We start from the raw sequence: 19,252 nt of genomic DNA on the forward strand, positions 1-19,252 counted from the left end.
TTGCACCATCTATCTCCCGTCCCACAAGGCGTACTAATCCCCAGCCCTGGTTGACCCCTTGCACCCGATACCTTCGCTCCTGCGCCCGATCGGCTGAACGCCTCTGGAGGAAATCTCGCACCCATACTGATTTCATTCATTACAAATTCATGTTATCCTCCTTCCAGTCCTCCCTATTACTCGCTAAACAGGACTATTACACCCATTTGACTAATTCCCTCAGCTCTAACCCTCGTCGTCTCTTTGTCACCCTTAACTCCCTCCTCAAAGTGCCTTCCGCTCCCACCCCCCCTCACTCTCTCCTCAATCACTGGCTGACTACTTCCGCGACAAGGTGCAGAAGATCAACCTCGAATTCACCACCAATCCTTCTCCTCTTCACCTTACAACCCACTCCCTCAACCAACCAGCCAACCAACCAAGTCCTCCTCCACCTCTTTTCCTGACATCACCGAAGAGGAAACCGCCCATCTTCTTTCCTCCTCGAAATGCACCACCTGTTCCTCTGACCCCATCCCCACCAACTTACTTAACACCATCTCTCCTACTGTCACCCCCTCCATCTGTCATATCCTCAATCTCTCTCTCTCCACTGCAACTGTCCCTGACACCTTCAAGCATGCTGTAGTCACACCACTCCTCAAAAAACCATCACTTGCCCTACCTGTCCCTCCAACTACCGCCCCATTTCCCTCCTACCCTTCCTCTCCAAGATACTTGAACGCGCCGTTCACAGCCGTTGCCTTGATTTTCTCTCCTCTCAGGCCATCCTCGATCCGCTTCAATCCGGCTTTCGCCCCCTACACTCGACGGAAACGGCACTATCTAAAGTCTGCAATGACCTGTTCCTTGCCAAATCCAAAGGTCACTACTCCATCCTCATCCTCCTCGACCTATCCGCCGCTTTTGACACTGTCAATCACAACTTCTTGCCACACTGTCCACATTTGGGTTCCAGGGCTCTATCCTCTCCTGGTTCTCCTCTTACCTCTCCCATCATACCTTCAGAGTACATTCTCATGGTTCTTCCTCCACCCCCATCCCGCTGTCTGTTGGAGTTCCTCAGGGATCTGTCCTTGGACCCCTTCTCTTCTCAATCTACACCTCTTCCCTGGGCTCCCTGATCTCATCTCATGGATTCCAATATCATCTTTATGCTGACGACACCCAGCTTTATCTCTCCACACCAGACATCACTGCAGAAACCCAGGCCAAAGTATCGGCCTGTTTATCCGACATTGCTGCCTGAATGTCCAACCGCCACCTGAAACTGAACATGGCCAAGACCGAGCTTATTGTCTTCCCATCCAAACCCACTTCTCCTCTCCCTCCATTCTCTATTTCATTTGATAACACTCCCATCGTCCCCGTCTCATCTGCCCGCAACCTCGCAGTCATCTTTGACTCCTTCCTCTCCTTCTCTGCGCATATCCAGCAAATAGCCAAGACCTGTCGCTTCTTCCTCTATAACATTAGCAAAATTCGCCCTTTCCTCTCTGAGCACACCACCCGAACTCTCATTCACTCTCTCATTACCTCTCGCCTCGACTACTGCAACCTACTCCTCACTGGCCTCCCACTTAGCCATCTATCCCCCCTTCAGTCCGTTCAGAACTCGGCTGCACGTCTTATCTTCCGCCTGGACCGATATACTCATATCACCCCTCTCCTAAAGTCACTTCACTGGCTCCCGATCAGGTACCGCATACAGTTCAAGCTTCTCCTACTAAGCTACAAATGCACTCGTTCTGCAGCCCCTCCTTACCTCTCTACCCTCATCTCCCCTTATGTTCCTACCCGTAACCTCTGCTCTCAAGACAAATCCCTCCTTTCAGTACCCTTCTCCACCACCGCCAACTCCAGGCTCCGCCCTTTCTGCCTCGCCTCACCCCATGCTTGGAATAAACTCCCTGAGCCCATACGCAAGGCCCCCTCCCTGCCCATCTTCAAATCCTTACTCAAAGCCCACCTCTTCAATGTCGCCTTTGGCACCTAACCACTATACCTCTACGCAGGAAATCTAGACTGCCCCAACTTGACATTTCGTCCTTTAGATTGTAAGCTCTTTTGAGCAGGGTCTGTCCTTCTTTCTTAAACTGTACAGCGCTGCGTAACCCTAGTAGCTCTCTAGAAATGTTAAGTAGTAGTAGTAGTTTGTTGTGTGTTTTGTTAGTGTTGGCATTCACTGGGGCTCATTTTCAAAGCACTTAGACTTACATATTAACCTATGGAACTTGATAAGTCTAAGTTCTCTGAAAATACACCTCATTATGTTTAGTGATTTCATTTAATGTTAGTGCCTTTATCTCCATCTCTTCATTGGGGGGTCATTCTAATCATCTACCACCCTTTTCATAAATTTTATTGTAAAAATTTCTGTTCTCCCTTTCATCTGAAAGGATGTACAGAGTGGATTACAGTAACATAAATACTAAGTGTACACAACATTACAAGATAAAAACAAAATAGTACAAAACGATACATTACAGAATAAAAACACACTAAAAGGAAAGCACAAATAAACTGCCTTCATCAAACCAATTCAACAGTGCCCATCAAGCACATTTTCAAAGAGTGCTGGAACCGTAAGTAATTTGATTCCAATTTCAGAGACTTGGCACAGCACTGCTAAAAGCCCAGTTTATTGTATTGACCTTATGATAATCTTTTGGGTCTGGGATAGTTGAGTTGAAATCTTGACCGGACCACAAAGACCATGTGGGGGACATACCTAAAGAACTTATCTCTCAAATAGACAGGGCCACATGCTTGTTAAAACCTGGAAAACCAAACACATTAATTTAAAAGAAATATATATACCAACTGATAGCTGATGAAGCGCATACAATAAATGAGAAATTCTATGCACTGACACTATATGTAACTACCTTGGGGGCCAAGTTGTGAATCCTTTGAAGTATACTTAACATTTTTTGAGGTAAGGTTTAACCATAACACAAGCACAAAGAAGAACAAACCTTTGCACAAGATGAAAGGAAGCAACAACATTAAAGGTGACAAAAAAATCCCAAAACAAAAACTTTGATAGGTAACAAAGACTCAACACGATTTGTGTTTCGGCCTTCAGGCCTACATTAGGAGTCTGTACCAACACTCTCTTATTGATCATATAAAAATGTGAGTATATTGGAATTCGCGTCATTAGTAGCATAAAAACTACACACCAGACACTAAACCAAGTCAATTGCAACGTGTGAAATACTACCATATGTATAGCGCTGTAAAATGGCTCTAAAGCACTTTTTTGTCATCTTTGCTTGCTGTTATTTTTTCCTTCCAAGCCTTTCATATAAGACATTACAATAATCCAAATGGCTAATGACAACAGCCTTCATGACTATTTTGAAGAGCTGAGGATCAAAAACTAACCACAATTAGCAAATTGGCCCTAGTTGCAATCAAGATCTTTTAGAGACCGTAGCAAGCCAAGATTGTATAATGAAAGATATACAGCAGTATGCTTGAAAATACAGGCTGCTTTGAATTATTTAGAGTAGCTCAGATGGATGATGTTTTAGATCTTTTCATTTTAGCTTTCGGAAGGCACACAGTATGGAATTATTATTATGAACAATTGATATAATGATATGGACCAATGCTGTAGTTATTTTTTAGCGGTGTTACCGTAAATCAGTCTATTCTTCTAGGTGGGTTGAGGTCTTGCACTTTTTTGGGAGTTGTACTGAATTGGTTCTTTTCTTTTTTAAAGGGGAAGAAACAAGAAGTACATATTTGTGATCTTAAGATATGAGGGATATTATTATAGGGGTACCTCAAGGTGGTTCTTTATTGGCTGTATTGTTCAATATCTATCTTGTTCCATTGGTCCATTGTGCTTTGAATGTACGCAGATGATATTCAGTTCTTTTTTGCATTTGATAGTTCTGTTTGATGTATTCAGTCTACATTTGCTATTTTTGTGGACTGAATGAAAAGAAATAAATTAGTGTTAAATGTTGATAAAACAGAGGTGATGATGGTAGACATATATGAAGAAAGTGTTCCTATAAAAGTTGATCTGTGTGGTCCAGGAAATTCAAGTTGTTCAACAGGTTTGCAATCTGGAGGTCATGTTAAGCTTGCAACTTTCTTTTAAAGCACATGTGTATAATGTGGTAAAAAAGCTCCTTTTTTAAAGTAGCGGATGTTGAGCAAATTGAAAAGTTGTATACCATCATAAGATATCAGATCAGTTATACAGAGGTTTAATAATAATGGCTTGAGTGGAGTGGAACGGGTAGACGTGAATCGCTGGTTTACTGTTTCCAAAATACTAGGACTAGGGGGCATGCAGTGAAGCTACTAAGTAAAAATTTAAAACAAACCAGAGAAAATATTTTTCACTCAATGTGTAAAAAACTCTGGAATTTGTTGCCAGAGAATGTGATAAAAAGCAGTTAGCTTAGTGGGGTTTAAAAAAAGTTTGGACAATTTCCTAAAAGAAAAGTCCATAAGTCATTAAGATGGACTTGGGAAAATCCACTGCTTATTTCTAGGATATAACAAAATATTTAAACACACATGAATACAAGTGTATTGCTTCTTCAGCTTATTGAGAGTGGAGTAGTCTCATATATAACACACGATAAAGATTATTTGATTTTTCACCCAATGACTGGGTGTATTATCTGTGTGTATTGTCTAATCATTGACTTAACCTCCACCACCCTTTGCTAATCTTATATATGAAAATATATTTCTGTTTAACAATATGCTATCATCTAATTTTATGCAGCACTTAGCTTGAACAAGTTGGTGCTCTTAAAACCCCGACAGGTCCCCGTTTCGTGGCTACTTTTTCAAGGGGGAGTCACCAGTTCTAAAACCAAAAACAAGATGCAGCACAAAGTTACTTACAAAATTGTTCTAAAAGGTATATTAGTTGTATAATTACTTGTATTCTAAATAAAAATGCTGATGGCTTACCAAGTAACTGTCTCAAGTGCAACTGCAGCATTACTCTGTCTCTCTCAAAATGGCCACGGCGTCTTTTTGTTAATGCTCAGCCGTGCCAGCTGATTATGAAGCTAACTTCAAAATAAAAGTCCTTAACAAAGACTTCTAACTAAATAAAAGGCTTGTGCCCTGTCTGAAACTAGTGTGGAAAACTGCCACTGTTGATATTCACCTTGTATGTCTTAAGCAAACACTCCTTAATTGACCATTTGTTTGTGGCAAAAGTTTTAACATATCAAAAGATTTTTCTATATATTAGGAAATAGAGAAAATTGAAAAACATTGAAAAAAATTATGTTAAACTTAGTGCCTGTTGATAACTCTAGAACTGATATGGGTATGTTCAAAAACCAGTGTGAGTGTTTATTATGAACCATCCAACCAGAGACAAGAACTGAATTGCTCACTTCTTATATCAAAAGGGGAATATTGTGTTTGAAAAAACAACTCCACTGTGTGTATTTCTAGGATAAGCAGCATAAACCAAGGGTATGCTACTCTTGTTTTACTGTTTGGAATCTTGGGTATTTGTGACCTGGATTGGCCACTGTTAGAAATAGGATTCTGGGCTTAATGAACATTTGGTCGGTCCCAGTATGGCAACGCTTATGTTCCTATGGATTACTGTAATGTATTATATTTAGGATTTCCAGCATCGAGCATAGAGGCTCTTCATATTATACAAAATACCACAGTTGGGCTTGTGTCTGGTTGTCCTGATAGCCATGTTTTCAGCATATGTGGGGGCTTTTTCCTTCCCCAAAGAGGCCACTAGACCACCAGGGCATGACGATAAGGTACAGGAGGGGAAGGGAGGCCAGGACACCCTGAGGCATGCACGCCTGCAAACCTGGACAAATGGGCAAGCTGGCAAAACCTGCCTGGACGCCCCATGGTGTTCTAAAAAAGAGGACATGTCCGGTTAAAACTGGACATATGGTAATCGTGTTCAGTATCGATGCCCAGTTAAGTGCCAGTGAATCACTGAATATCAAGAGCCAGCCCACTCAGCATGCTTTACATGGGCAGGAACCTCTACTTCCCACTTAACCATGCTGGATATTGACTCTTTAGTTTTTATTTTTGCATCAGATCATGCTTTTCTAGAAATCTGTGCTACTAGTTATGAATATAAAGATAACTAGTGCTTAATTTAACTACAGCAGCAAAATGTTTTTACTCCAGCCGTGTAAAACTACAGGCAATGTATGCAATTTCTGGATTTTTTTTAAAGTAAATCCACTGCTATATTCAGTATTGAAATTTGTGATTCTTAAGTGCTCATGTATTCTATTGGATACTGGATATTTTAATGGATTGGATACTTTTGCTTTCCTAAACTCACATCAGTTTTGTTCTTTGTTAGTTTCCTTTTGTTTTTGTCATCAAGTTTCTTTTTATAAAGTTCTCTAGTAGCAGACACCATATCTTTCTACTTGTTTTCTTGTAGCTGGCCTCTGGAATTTATAGTTTTGCCTGCTCTCTATGGAATCATCATACAGATACCTTCCTTCAGCAGATTTATATTGGTAATGAATCTGCAGCTATCAATTCTCTTGAAAGAACTCTGCTGTCATTGAAAGGTATTTTCATATTTTGTTCTGAAATATGTACTTATTTGGAAAATGCATCAGCTGAATATGTGTAACGTATGCTTTTTAATTGACTTGTAACATTGTTTTGCATAATACTACCAATGTCTCCATGTTAAATTTTTGGCTAGCCCAGCAGTTATATGATTATCACTTGCAAGTTAAATGGTTTTACAAAAGGTCTGTTGCAGTAAAAGCATTACTGGAATAGTTTCAAAACAGAAAACAGATAAAATAACGTGAACCTGGTCCATCAACTTTCTCTATATAAGAATCTAAAGGTTTTCATAATTTCCAAACTTTTTGTAGACAGTTGTACTTTTCTGCCATATGTTCAAATTTGTGGGTAGCACAGAGAAACTTTTAGCAGTGAGTAAATTCAACATTTCAATTGCCTTTCCAAATGAGAATAAATATGTCCAGTATCATCTAAAGAGGACTCTACCCCCATTAAACACAATATAATTATCTTATATTTTAGTGTCCTGGGTACTTAAAATGGCAGTAGTACATTGTCACACTGCATTCCAGAACATAGATAACTTGGGACAATAAAACAACATATGGGAAAAGGTACATATCTTATCTTGGCACAACAGCATAATTTTGAGGCAGTAGATCTCAATTTTGAGATCTTCAGGTGGGGTCTATAACGCTTTGAGCCACAGATAAGTGTTTGGGTTAAGAAGACTCAAAACAAGATCTTAAGCCACTAAACATTGCAGATTTTAAGACCAGTGCCAGTGTTAAGCTTGAAATCACAAGTTTTCTAGATACTTAAGGTTTCGATTATTAGGCATGTAGGTAGCTGGGTGGGCAGGTGGACGTGAAGATCGCCTGTTCACTTGCCTGCCTGGTGTGAAGGTAGTGGACCTCGCGTGTCACCTAGATAGCATTTTAGATAGTGCTGACGAGGAGTCGGCTGTCTTGGTAAATGTGGGTACCAATGACATAGGAAAATGTGGGAGACAGATTCTGGAAGCCAAATTTAGGCTCTTAGGTAGAAAGCTCAAATCCAGAACCTCTAGGGTAGCATTTTCCGAAGTGCTTCCTGTTCCACATGCAGGGCCCAAGAGACAGGCAGAGCTCTGGAGTCTCAATGCGTGGATGAGTTGATGGTGCAAGGAGGAGAGTTTTAGATTTGTAAGGAACTGGGCAACATTCTGGGGAAGGGGGAACCTATTCCGGAATGATGGGCTCCATCTTAACCAGGGTGGGACCAGGCTGCTAACATCAGCATTTAAAAAGAGAAAGAGCAGCTTTTAAACTAGAACCTGAGGGAAGACTGACAGTTGTTCAAAAACACATGGATCGGAACAAGGTATCTTTCAAAGATATCACCAAAACAAGGAAGATACGATATCCCGATAGCGAAGTTGCAATAGAGACCATAGTAGATCAGGTGTCCTTAAATAAAAATCATACAAAAGATTGCAAATTAACACTGTCAACTACTGAGCAAGATGTAAATAGGAACAACAAACGTAGTTTGAAATGTCTATATGCGAATGCCAGAAGCCTAAGAAATAAGATGAGAGAGTCAGAATATATTGCACTAAATGAAAAATTAGATATAATAGGCATTTCTGAGACTGGTGGAAGGAGTATAACTAGTGGGACACTGCCATACTGGGGTACAAATTATATTGTAGTGATAGGGTGGATCGAATTGGTAGAGGGGTAGCATTGTATGTTAAGGAGGGCCATGAATCAAATAGGTAAAAAATTCTACAGGAAACAAAACACATCTTGGAATTCCTAAGGATTGAAATTCCATGTGTAAAGAGGAAAATGATAGTGATAGGAATGTGCTATCACCCACTTGGCCAGAATGAACAGACAGATGTAGAAATGTTATCTGAAATTAGGGAGGCTAGCAAACTGGGGAACACAGTAATAATGGGTGATTCTAATTATTCTAATATTGACTGGGTAAATGTAACATCAGAGCATGCTAGGGAGGTAATATTCCTTGACGAAATCAAGGACTGCTTTATGGATCAGCTGGTACAGGAGCCAACAAGAGAAGGAAAAATTCTAGACTTTAGTGGAGTGCATGATCTGGTGCAGGAGGCAATGGTGCTGGGACCGCTTGATAACAATGATCATAATATGATTAGATTTGATATCTGCTTTGGAGCAAGTACACACAGGAAGTACAATACGTTAGCATTTAACTTTCAAAAAGGAGACTATCCTAAAATGAGAAGAACTGTGAAAAAAAAACAGAGGAGCAGCTGCAAACGTCAAAAACTTACATCAGGTGTGAATACTGGAAGCCCATGCCAAATATATTCCGTGTATTAAAAAAGGAGGAAGGAAGACCAAAAGACAGCCGACATGGTTAAAAAGTGAGGTGAAGGAAGCTATTAGAGCTAAAAGAAAATACTTCAGAAAATGGAAGAAGGAACCGACTGAAAATAATAAGAAGCAGCATAAAGAATGTAAAGTGCTGATAAGGAAGGCAAAGATTGCGTTGGAGCCAAAAACACATAGTAAAAAATTTTTTTTAAAGTATATTAAAAGCAAGAAGCCGGCAAAAGAATCGGTTGGACTGCTAGATGACCGAGGGGTTAAAGGGGTAATCAAGGAAGACAAAGCCATAGTGGAGATATTAAATGAATTATTTGCTTCGGTCTTCACCGTGGAAGATTTTGGAGAGATACTGGTGCCAGAAATGGTATTCAAAGCTGAATCGGAGAAACTGAATGACATCTCTATAAACCTAGAGGATGTAGTGGGGCAATTTGACAAATTGAAGAGTAGCCAATCTGGACCGGATGGTATTCATCCCACAGTACTGATAGAATTGAAAAATGAACTTGCGGAACTATTGTTAGTAAAGTAATTTATCTTTAAAATCAAGTGTGGTATCAGAAGATTGGAGGTTGGCCAATGTAATGCCGATTTTTAAAAAAGGTTCCAGAGGAGATCCGGGGAATTGTAGACCAGTGAGCCTGACGTCGCTGCCAGGCAAAGTGGTAGAGACTATTATAAAGAACAGAATTACGGAACATATTCAAAAGCATGGATTAATGAGACAAAGCCAACATTGATTTAGTGAACGGAAATCTTGCCTCATCAATCTATTACATTTCTTTGAAGGGATGAACAAACATATGGATAAAGGTGAGCTGGTCCATATTGTGTATCTGGATTTTCAGAAGGCGTTTGACAAAGTACCTCATGAAATATTCCAGAGGAAATTGGAGAGTCATGGGATAGGAGGTAGTGTCCTAGTGTAGATTAAAAACTGGTTAAAAGAAAACAGTATTCTCAATGGAGAAGGGTAGATAGAGGGGTTCCCCATGGATTTGTGCTGGGACCACTGCTTTTTAACATTTATAAATGATCTAGAGAATGGGAGTAACTAGTGAGGTAATTAAATTTGCTAATGACACAAAATTATTCAAAGTTGTTAAATCGCAAGAGGATTGTGAGAAAAATTACAAGAGGATCTTATGAGACTGGGAGACTACTACTACTACTTCTACTACTTATCATTTCTATAGCACTACTAGATGTATGCAGCACTGTACACTTGAACATGAAGAGACAGTCCCTGCTCGACAGAACTTACAATCTGGGCGTCTAAATGGCAGCTGACGTTTAATGTGAGTAAGTTCAAAGTGATGCATATGGGAAAGAGGAACTTGGAATTATAGCTAAGTAATGTAAGGTTCCACATTAGGAGTCACTGACCAGGAAAGGGATCTAGGCATCATCATTGATGATATGTTGAAATCCTCTGCTCAGTGTCGGCAGAAGCAAAGAAAATAAATAGAATGTTAGGTATTATTAGGAAAGGAATGGAAAACAAAAATGAGGACATTATAATGCCTTTGTATCGCTCCATGGTGCAACTGTACCTCGAATATTATGTTCAATTCTGGTCACCACATGTCAAAAAAGATATAGTGGAATTAGAAAATTTACATAGAAGGGTGTGGAAAATAGTAAAGGGGATGAGACGACTTCCCAATGAGGAAAGGCTAAAGTGGCAGGGCTCTCTACTTGGAGAAAAGATTGCTGAGGGGAGATATGATAGAGGTCTATAAAATAATGAGTGGAGTGGAATGTTTAGACGTGAATCGCTTGTTTACTCTTTCCAAAAATACTAGAACTAGGTGGCACTCAATGAAGCTACAAAGTAGTAAATTTGAAACGAATCAGAGAAAATGTTTCTTCATTCAACGTGTAATTAAATTCTGGAAGTCATAGCCAGAGAATATAGTAAAAGCAGTTAGTTTAGCAGGGATGGCTTTCTAAAGGAAAAGATCATAGACCATTATTAAAATTGACTTGGGGAAAATCCACTGCTTATTTCTAGGATTTCTATTGTGTTCAATTCTGGTCGCCGCATCTTAAAAAAGATATAGTGGAATTAGAAAAGGTGCAGAGAAGGGCAACGAAAATGATAAAGGGGATGGGACGACTTCCCTATGAGGAAAGGCTAAAGCGGCTTGGGCTCTTCAGCTTGGAGAAAAGGCGGCTGAGGGGAGATATGATCGAGGTCTATAAAATAATGAGTGGAGTTGAACAGGTAGATGTGAAGCGTCTGTTCACACTTTCCAAAAATAAGTACATAAGTAGTGCCATACTGGGAAAGACCAAAGGTCCATCTAGCCCAGCATCCTGTCACCGACAGTGGCCAATCCAGGTCAAGGGCACCTGGCACGCTCCCCAAACGTAAAAACATTCCAGACAAGTTATACCTAAAAATGCGGAATTTTTCCAAGTCCATTTAATAGCGGTCTATGGACTTGTCCTTTAGGAATCTATCTAACCCCTTTTTAAACTCCGTCAAGCTAACCGCCCGTACCACGTTCTCCGGCAACGAATTCCAGAGTCTAATTACACGTTGGGTGAAGAAAAATTTTCTCCGATTCGTTTTAAATTTACCACACTGTAGCTTCAACTCATGCCCTCTAGTCCTAGTATTTTTGGATAGCGTGAACAGTCGCTTCACATCCACCCGATCCATTCCACTCATTATTTTATACACTTCTATCATATCTCCCCTCAGCCGTCTCTTCTCCAAGCTGAAAAGCCCTAGCCTTCTCAGCCTCTCTTCATAGGACTAGGCGGCATGCGATGAACCTACAATGTAGTAAATTTAAAATGAATCGGAGAAAATGTTTCTTCACTCAACGTGTAATTAAATTCTGGAATTCGTTGCCAGAGAATGTGGTAAAGGCGGTTAACTTAGTGGAGTTTAAAAAAGGTTTGGACGGCTTCCTAAAGGAAAAGTCCATAGACCATTATTAAATGGACTTGGGGAAAATCCACTATTTCTGGGATAAGCAGTATAAAATGTTTTGTACTTTTTTGGGATCTTGCCAGGTATTTGTGACCTGGATTGGCCACTGTTGGAAACAGGATGCTGGGCTTGATGGACCTTTGGTCTTTCCCAGTATGGCAATACTTATGTACTAATTTCTCTAGGTGGTAAGTAAAGGTCAACAAATATAGTTGATGCCTTTTTATTGGATTAAATTAATACATCTGTGACTAGATTTCAAAAACTATGCTTCCTTCATGGTCTGGGTAATGGTAGAAAGATATAATAAAATGCGTCTGTATCATTTAGATCCACAGTTTATTTTTGTTACCTCTAGGAAAACCACATACTGTGGCCCTGAAGTAATAACCAGAACTAATCTCAATGTTGAAGTAGAATCATGGCTAATATTTATATGTATTAAAATTTCTCCAAGGACAAGCAGGCTGCTTGTTCTCACATGTGGGTAGATGTCTGCGTTGGCCCAGGAAACGGCAATTTTTTTCAAGCAAAAAATATATGTTTTGCCTGGAGTCTTCTGGTGAGTGAATCACGCGCACGACTTCCCGCCCGTCGCGCGAGTATGCCCCTTAGTTCTTTTTTGTTCGCGACGAGGTGACAGGATTTTTCTCCTCTCCTCGTTTTTAGCCCAGGAACAGAGTCTGACGACTATTTTCTTTCTATTTCTTTTATTATTTTGTCATTTTCTAAAAAAAAAAAAAAAAACCAACATATTTACTCCTGTAGTCTCTTTTAGTTTTTTGCCTATTTTTATGTTTCCTTTCTTTTTGATGCGGCCGACCTTCTCCCTTTTTGTTCCCTTTACTTTTTTGGCACAATCACGTCATTTAATTTCGTCGAAGCCGTTTTTCCTTCCATGTCATCGAAGACACCCAGCGGCTTCAAATGTTGTACTCGGTGAAACCGGACCATCTCAGGTACCGATACCCACGCTTGGTGTATCTAGTGCCTAGGGCCCGACCATAGCCCAGCCGCTTGTAGTCTGTGTCTTCATATGAAGAAGTGGACCCAAGCGTCTCGAGAAGCCCAACGGGAAAAGCTTTTTGGTGATCCGTCCGGTCCTTCGATGTTGACATTGACATTGGTACCGAGGTCTGTGGCATCAGCGTCGACATCGAAAGGAGCATCGATGTCAGGAGGAGAGGTAATGGCTGCTGAGAGACCAACTCGCGCTGGGAGCAGCGAGGCGTCGAGTGGGTCTCCACCTTCTTCGAGGCCTCCTGTTAGGCAGGCCCCCCGAGCGGGCGTCGGCCTCTCGACATTGCCATCGAGGACATCGTTCCTCGATGTCGAAGCAGGTCCATTGTAGGAGTACCTTAAGAGAGGTCTTATCTGATACTGAGCAGGAGCGTTCGTGGGAGCAAACCGCTAAGCAAAATCTTTTTTTTGTTTATGGAGAAAAGTCCCCAGAAACTAAAGGACTGTAACCTTTAGTGAGACACGGTTAGTTGTTGAAAACCAGTGTTTCATTTCTATCATTGGGCTGAAAACTCAGTTTTTTTTTCTTTTTTATATAAATGCACTTTCATAAAGTTCAACCATATAGACTTATGTGAGTATATTAACGCTTATAATAAGCAGAAAAAAAAGCCAGCACTTAACTTTCAAGCGTTCTACGGGGCCACCGTTTCACCCCTTTGAGGCTTCTTCAGGAACTAGTGCTTCTATATCAAGTCACCGAATCATATAGGTTCTCATCTCTTTCTCTCAAAAAAATGGTGTCGGAGTTCCATCTGAACCAGTCAATTGTCTTGCCAACATTCTTTCCCCGTCCTCATACCCACCCTGGCAAAAGCAGTTTACATACCTTGGACTGCAAGAGAGTATTAGCCTTTTACGTGGAGCAGACAAAGCCCTTCAGACATTCCGCCCAGTTGTTTGTTTCGATCCCAACAGGAGGGGAGTTGCCATCGGAAAACGAACAATCTCCAATTGGCTAGCAGATTGCATTTCCTTCACTTATACCCAATCTGGGCTGACTCTAGAGATCCGTGTCACTACTCAAAATGTTAGAGCCATGGCTACGTCAGTGGCTCACTTAGCCGCTGTTGAAGAGATTTGCAAGGCTGCAACTTGGTCATCAGTCCATACATTCACATCTCACTACAGCCTTCAGCAGGATACCCGACGCGACAGTTGGTTTGGGCAGTCAGTGCTGCAGAATCTGTTCGGGGTTTAGAATCCAACTCCACCCCCCTAGGCCCATTTTTGTTCTGTTCCAGGCTGCACTCTCAGTTAGTTGTTTATGGTTTTAGGTCAATCTATGTTATGTCCTCGCTGTTGCGAGGCCCAGTTGACCAATGCTCATTGTTTTGAGTGAGCCTGGTTGCTAGGGATACCCCACATGTGAGAACAAGCAGCATGCTTGTCCTCGGAGAAAGCGAAGATACTTACCTGTAGCAGGTCTTCTCCGAGGACAGCAGGCTGATTGTTTTCACAAACCCGCCCACCTCCCCTTTGGAGTTGTTACTAGGTTGTTGTATGCTTTTTGATTTAACTAAGGGGTACGCTTGTGCGGCGGGCGGGAAGTCGTCCGTGTATGCACGGTGTGCGTGATTCACGCGCCAGAAGACACTGGGCAAAACGTATATATTTTTTGCCTTTTCCTGGGCCAACGCAGACGTCGACCCACATGTGAGAACAATCAGCCTGCTGTCCTTGAAGAATACCTGCTACAGGTAAGTACAGTGGTGGAAATAAGTATTTGATCCCTTGCTGATTTTGTAAGTTTGCCCACTGACAAAGACATGAGCAGCCCATAATTGAAGGGTAGGTTATTGGTAACAGTGAGAGATAGCACATCACAAATTAAATCCGGAAAATCACATTGTGGAAAGTATATGAATTTATTTGCATTCTGCAGAGGGAAATAAGTATTTGATCCCCCACCAACCAGTAAGAGATCTGGCCCCTACAGACCAGGTAGATGCTCCAAATCAACTCGTTACCTGCATGACAGACAGCTGTCGGCAATGGTCACCTGTATGAAAGACACCTGTCCACAGACTCAGTGAATCAGTCAGACTCTAACCTCTACAAAATGGCCAAGAGCAAGGAGCTGTCTAAGGATGTCAGGGACAAGATCATACACCTGCACAAGGCTGGAATGGGCTACAAAACCATCAGTAAGACGCTGGGCGAGAAGGAGACAACTGTTGGTGCCATAGTAAGAAAATGGAAGAAGTACAAAATGACTGTCAATCGACAAAGATCTGGGGCTCCACGCAAAATCTCACCTCGTGGGGTATCCTTGATCATGAGGAAGGTTAGAAATCAGCCTACAACTACAAGGGGGGAACTTGTCAATGATCTCAAGGCAGCTGGGACCACTGTCACCACGAAAACCATTGGTAACACATTACGACATAACGGATTGCAATCCTGCAGTGCCCGCAAGGTCCCCCTGCTCCGGAAGGCACATGTGACGGCCCGTCTGAAGTTTGCCAGTGAACACCTGGATGATGCCGAGAGTGATTGGGAGAAGGTGCTGTGGTCAGATGAGACAAAAATTGAGCTCTTTGGCATGAACTCAACTCGCCGTGTTTGGAGGAAGAGAAATGCTGCCTATGACCCAAAGAACACCGTCCCCACTGTCAAGCATGGAGGTGGAAATGTTATGTTTTGGGGGTGTTTCTCTGCTAAGGGCACAGGACTACTTCACCGCATCAATGGGAGAATGGATGGGGCCATGTACCGTACAATTCTGAGTGACAACCTCCTTCCCTCCGCCAGGGCCTTAAAAATGGGTCGTGGCTGGGTCTTCCAGCACGACAATGACCCAAAACATACAGCCAAGGCAACAAAGGAGTGGCTCAGGAAGAAGCACATTAGGGTCATGGAGTGGCCTAGCCAGTCACCAGACCTTAATCCCATTGAAAACTTATGGAGGGAGCTGAAGCTGCGAGTTGCCAAGCGACAGCCCAGAACTCTTAATGATTTAGAGATGATCTGCAAAGAGGAGTGGACCAAAATTCCTCCTGACATGTGTGCAAACCTCATCATCAACTACAGAAGACGTCTGACCGCTGTGCTTGCCAACAAGGGTTTTGCCACCAAGTATTAGGTCTTGTTTGCCAGAGGGATTAAATACTTATTTCCCTCTGCAGAATGCAAATAAATTCATATACTTTCCACAATGTGATTTTCCGGATTTAATTTGTGATGTGCTATCTCTCACTGTTACCAATAACCTACCCTTCAATTATGGGCTGCTCATGTCTTTGTCAGTGGGCAAACTTACAAAATCAGCAAGGGATCAAATACTTATTTCCACCACTGTATCTTTGTTTTATATTCCACCTATCACAACTTTTATCAGCAGATTAGAACTGGTTCACTTCTAGTTCAGATTTTTTTTTTTGTGTGTGTTTGTGCCATTACTTCCACAAAAAAAAATCATTGCTGTGCTGATGTTAGCACAGTTTTCTATGGAAATGCATGTCAGTGAGTTGCGAATGGAATTATTCTGATGTCCAAACATTAGTGCAATGTTTAAAATACTTTTTAACATTTCAAACATGGTTATCTAAAGCAGACGCAAGCTTTCCCAGCAACTAGCAGTAATAGCTTTCAGATCATGAACAAATAACAGTGGCACTGCCCACTGCCTTCAACTACCTCCCTCCTCTCTTTCAGTTAGCAATAAAACTTTACTTCACCTCTGGAAGTGAATTTAAACCTCAAGTTTCTGTCCCGTTGTTTTTAATGAGAGGCAGTGGAAAGTTAAGAAAGAAAAGTACTAGTTTCCCAAGTTTTAAAACTTATAATGCAAAGTATGGATAGTCTTCTGCTTCCTGTTTAGCTGTCAGAAATTAGTATCAGTGATGAGGATGAGATGCAAAAAAAATTGTTATAAAGATATTTTAAAAAGATGTTCTTAATATATTTTTAGTGCTTCGTAAGCTGACTGTTCATGGATTTGTTGAACCTCACCATAATATGGAAGTGATGGTAAGTGACATTGATGTGCAGTCAAACCTTTCTCTTGGTGCTTTAAAACTATTAGATGCCAACTGAATTTCTGAGTTGGTTTAACCACGGAACCTGTCGTATCTCTATACCTCAGGTTGCTAACTCCCATGGTAAAGGGCTAATTCTGCTTGTGAGCCACCTCACAAGCGGTGTTAGTCCAGTGGTCTGGGAGCATCGGCCACATTGCATGGGGTTCAACACTGGTGTAAAAGGTTGGTGGCTTGCCCCCCCCCCCACAAGACCTCTCCCCCTCACCCCTCAAAGTGATCATGATAATGCTTCTGTTATAAAAATTTATAGCCCACTGCACCCTCTGTGATCTGTTTCAAAAGGATGGAAGTACTATCATTACTACTACTACTTAACATTTCTAGAGCGCTACTAGGGTTATGCAGTGCTGTACAGTTTAACAAAGAAGGACAATCCCTGCTCGAAGGAGCTTACAATCTAAAGGACGAAATGTCAAGTTGGGGCAGTCAAGATTTCCTGAATAGAGGTGTAGTGGTTAGGTGCCGAAGGCGACATTGAAGAGGTGGGCTTTGAGCAAGGATTTGAAGATGGGCGGCGGGGGGGGGGGGGCTTGCGTATGGGCTCAGGGAGTTTATTCCAAGCATGGGGTGAGGCGAGGCAGAAAGGGTGGAGCCTGGAGTTGGTGGTGGTGGAGAAGGGTACTGAGAGGAGGGATTTGTCTTGAGAGCGGAGGTTACAAGTTTATTAAGCCAAACATCTCTGTTTAGAATTGCTGAACCCACTTTATGGAATGCCCTTCGGACATAATTCGTAATACATCATCTTATTTGGCTTTCCAAAAAATACTCAGTGCATTATTTTGTACAGGAAAGATTATTGACAGTTTATATAGACAGCACATTCAGATGTTAAACATGATCAGATTTTTTTTATTTTAGATGATTTTTTAAAATTAGTATTTGTTGTATTGTATTATTGCATATGTGCTGCTGTAACATCATTGTTTTATTGTGTATTTGCTATTGTGACCTGCAAAGATTTGGAGATGATGTGCCATATAAATATTTTTAAATAAATAAATCCTCCAACCAGATTACATCCCCTAGAGTTGGGGGCTCAAGAGACCTTCCCCTCCCCCCCAAGTCAACAACCTCTATAACATTTCCCCCCACCCTCCTGAAGGCTCCCTGGGCATATTTGACTTGAGTCTGTGGTGTGGGTAGGAGCGATGACCACGTGCCCTTTCCCTGGCTTCCTAATCCATTATGATGCTGACAAACCCTAGTGGTAATCTTTTGATGCTTCCACTAAGGTAATGTTTCTGTAAGGGCAGAATGGAAACATAACCCCTAGTGGTAGTTCTTTGAGACTACCGTTAAGAGTCACCGCCACCATAGTGGATTAGGGTGCTATCTTGAGCAAGTGGGCATCGCTTCTGCCCACACCACCTACCACCATGGATTCAAGTAAGATAGGGCCAACTGTTTATTGCAAATAAGTAAACTAGATAACTTACTGCCTGCAGCTAGCTGAATAAACGAGTTCTGCCCAGGAAAGAGGAGTCCTTGAAACTGCATGGTGATCAGTTGGCTGATAGACTGTCAGACTAAAGAGATGGATTCTGAATTTTAGTACCTACATTATTCAACATATTTTAGTTCCACTACTTACTGTGATTCAATCCCTTGGATTTATTCCATTTGCATATGCTAATAACATACAGATAATTTCTTGTCTAGACACTTCCACTTCTTATGCTACCCACACCTTTAGTCGGACGATTCGGACTATCTCAGAGTGGCTTCCAAACAACAAACTGAAATTAAATCCTGACAAATCTACCGCACTTCTTTTTCATAGGCAAGAACATACAGTTTCTTCTTTCCCTTTATACATAGTGGGGATTCCACTCCCATTTGTACAATTTGTAAAGGTACTTGGAGTAGCTATAGATTTTGATTTGACTTTTCCTACACATATTTTCTATGTACTCTAACAATGGCTTTTAAAGCTGTGTTTAATTTGACCACTTCTCAACTGGACTGCTCTTCAAACTTTGCTTCATGTCTTAGTTATCACTTCCTTAGACTATTGTAATACCTTACTGTATAATCAACAGGTGAAGGTCCTCAGAGGATATGCAAAACACTGTGATCAAATTGCTCACCGGTTCCAAGAAATATAATCATGTGACCCCTCTGCTTAAAAAGGCACACTGACTCCCAGTTACATAGAATCACATTTAAAATTCTGACTCTGTCCATAAAGTGTATTACAGTGGCCACCCCTTATACCTCTCTCGGCTGCTAATATCCTACATCCCTTCTCGTACTCTCAGATCTCCCTTACATAATCAACTTGTGATAACATCATTTAGGCAAATTGTATTAATCTCAATCAGAATGACTGTTTTTAGCATCAGTATCTCCATCAGATGAGA

General features: G+C 41.4%; 1 protein-coding gene across 4 annotated transcripts in view; it reads left to right on the forward strand.

The window, feature by feature from the left end:
- The window catches only part of IPO11 (importin 11), an 813,637-nt gene that overhangs the window by 72,220 nt on the left and 722,165 nt on the right, over nucleotides 1-19,252 (forward strand). For 3 of the 4 annotated variants that reach the window (XM_030193171.1, XM_030193172.1, XM_030193173.1), the window contains exons 6-7: nucleotides 6,428-6,560; nucleotides 16,763-16,821. The exons of the other annotated variant lie outside the window; for it this stretch is intronic. In XM_030193171.1, coding sequence (XP_030049031.1) covers nucleotides 6,428-6,560; nucleotides 16,763-16,821 — 192 coding nt within the window. The remainder of the gene's footprint in view (nucleotides 1-6,427; nucleotides 6,561-16,762; nucleotides 16,822-19,252) is intronic. 4 annotated transcript variants of the gene reach the window in all.

Source organism: Microcaecilia unicolor, chromosome 2, assembly GCF_901765095.1.
Source record: "Microcaecilia unicolor chromosome 2, aMicUni1.1, whole genome shotgun sequence".
Taxonomy (NCBI): Eukaryota; Metazoa; Chordata; class Amphibia; order Gymnophiona; family Siphonopidae; genus Microcaecilia; species Microcaecilia unicolor.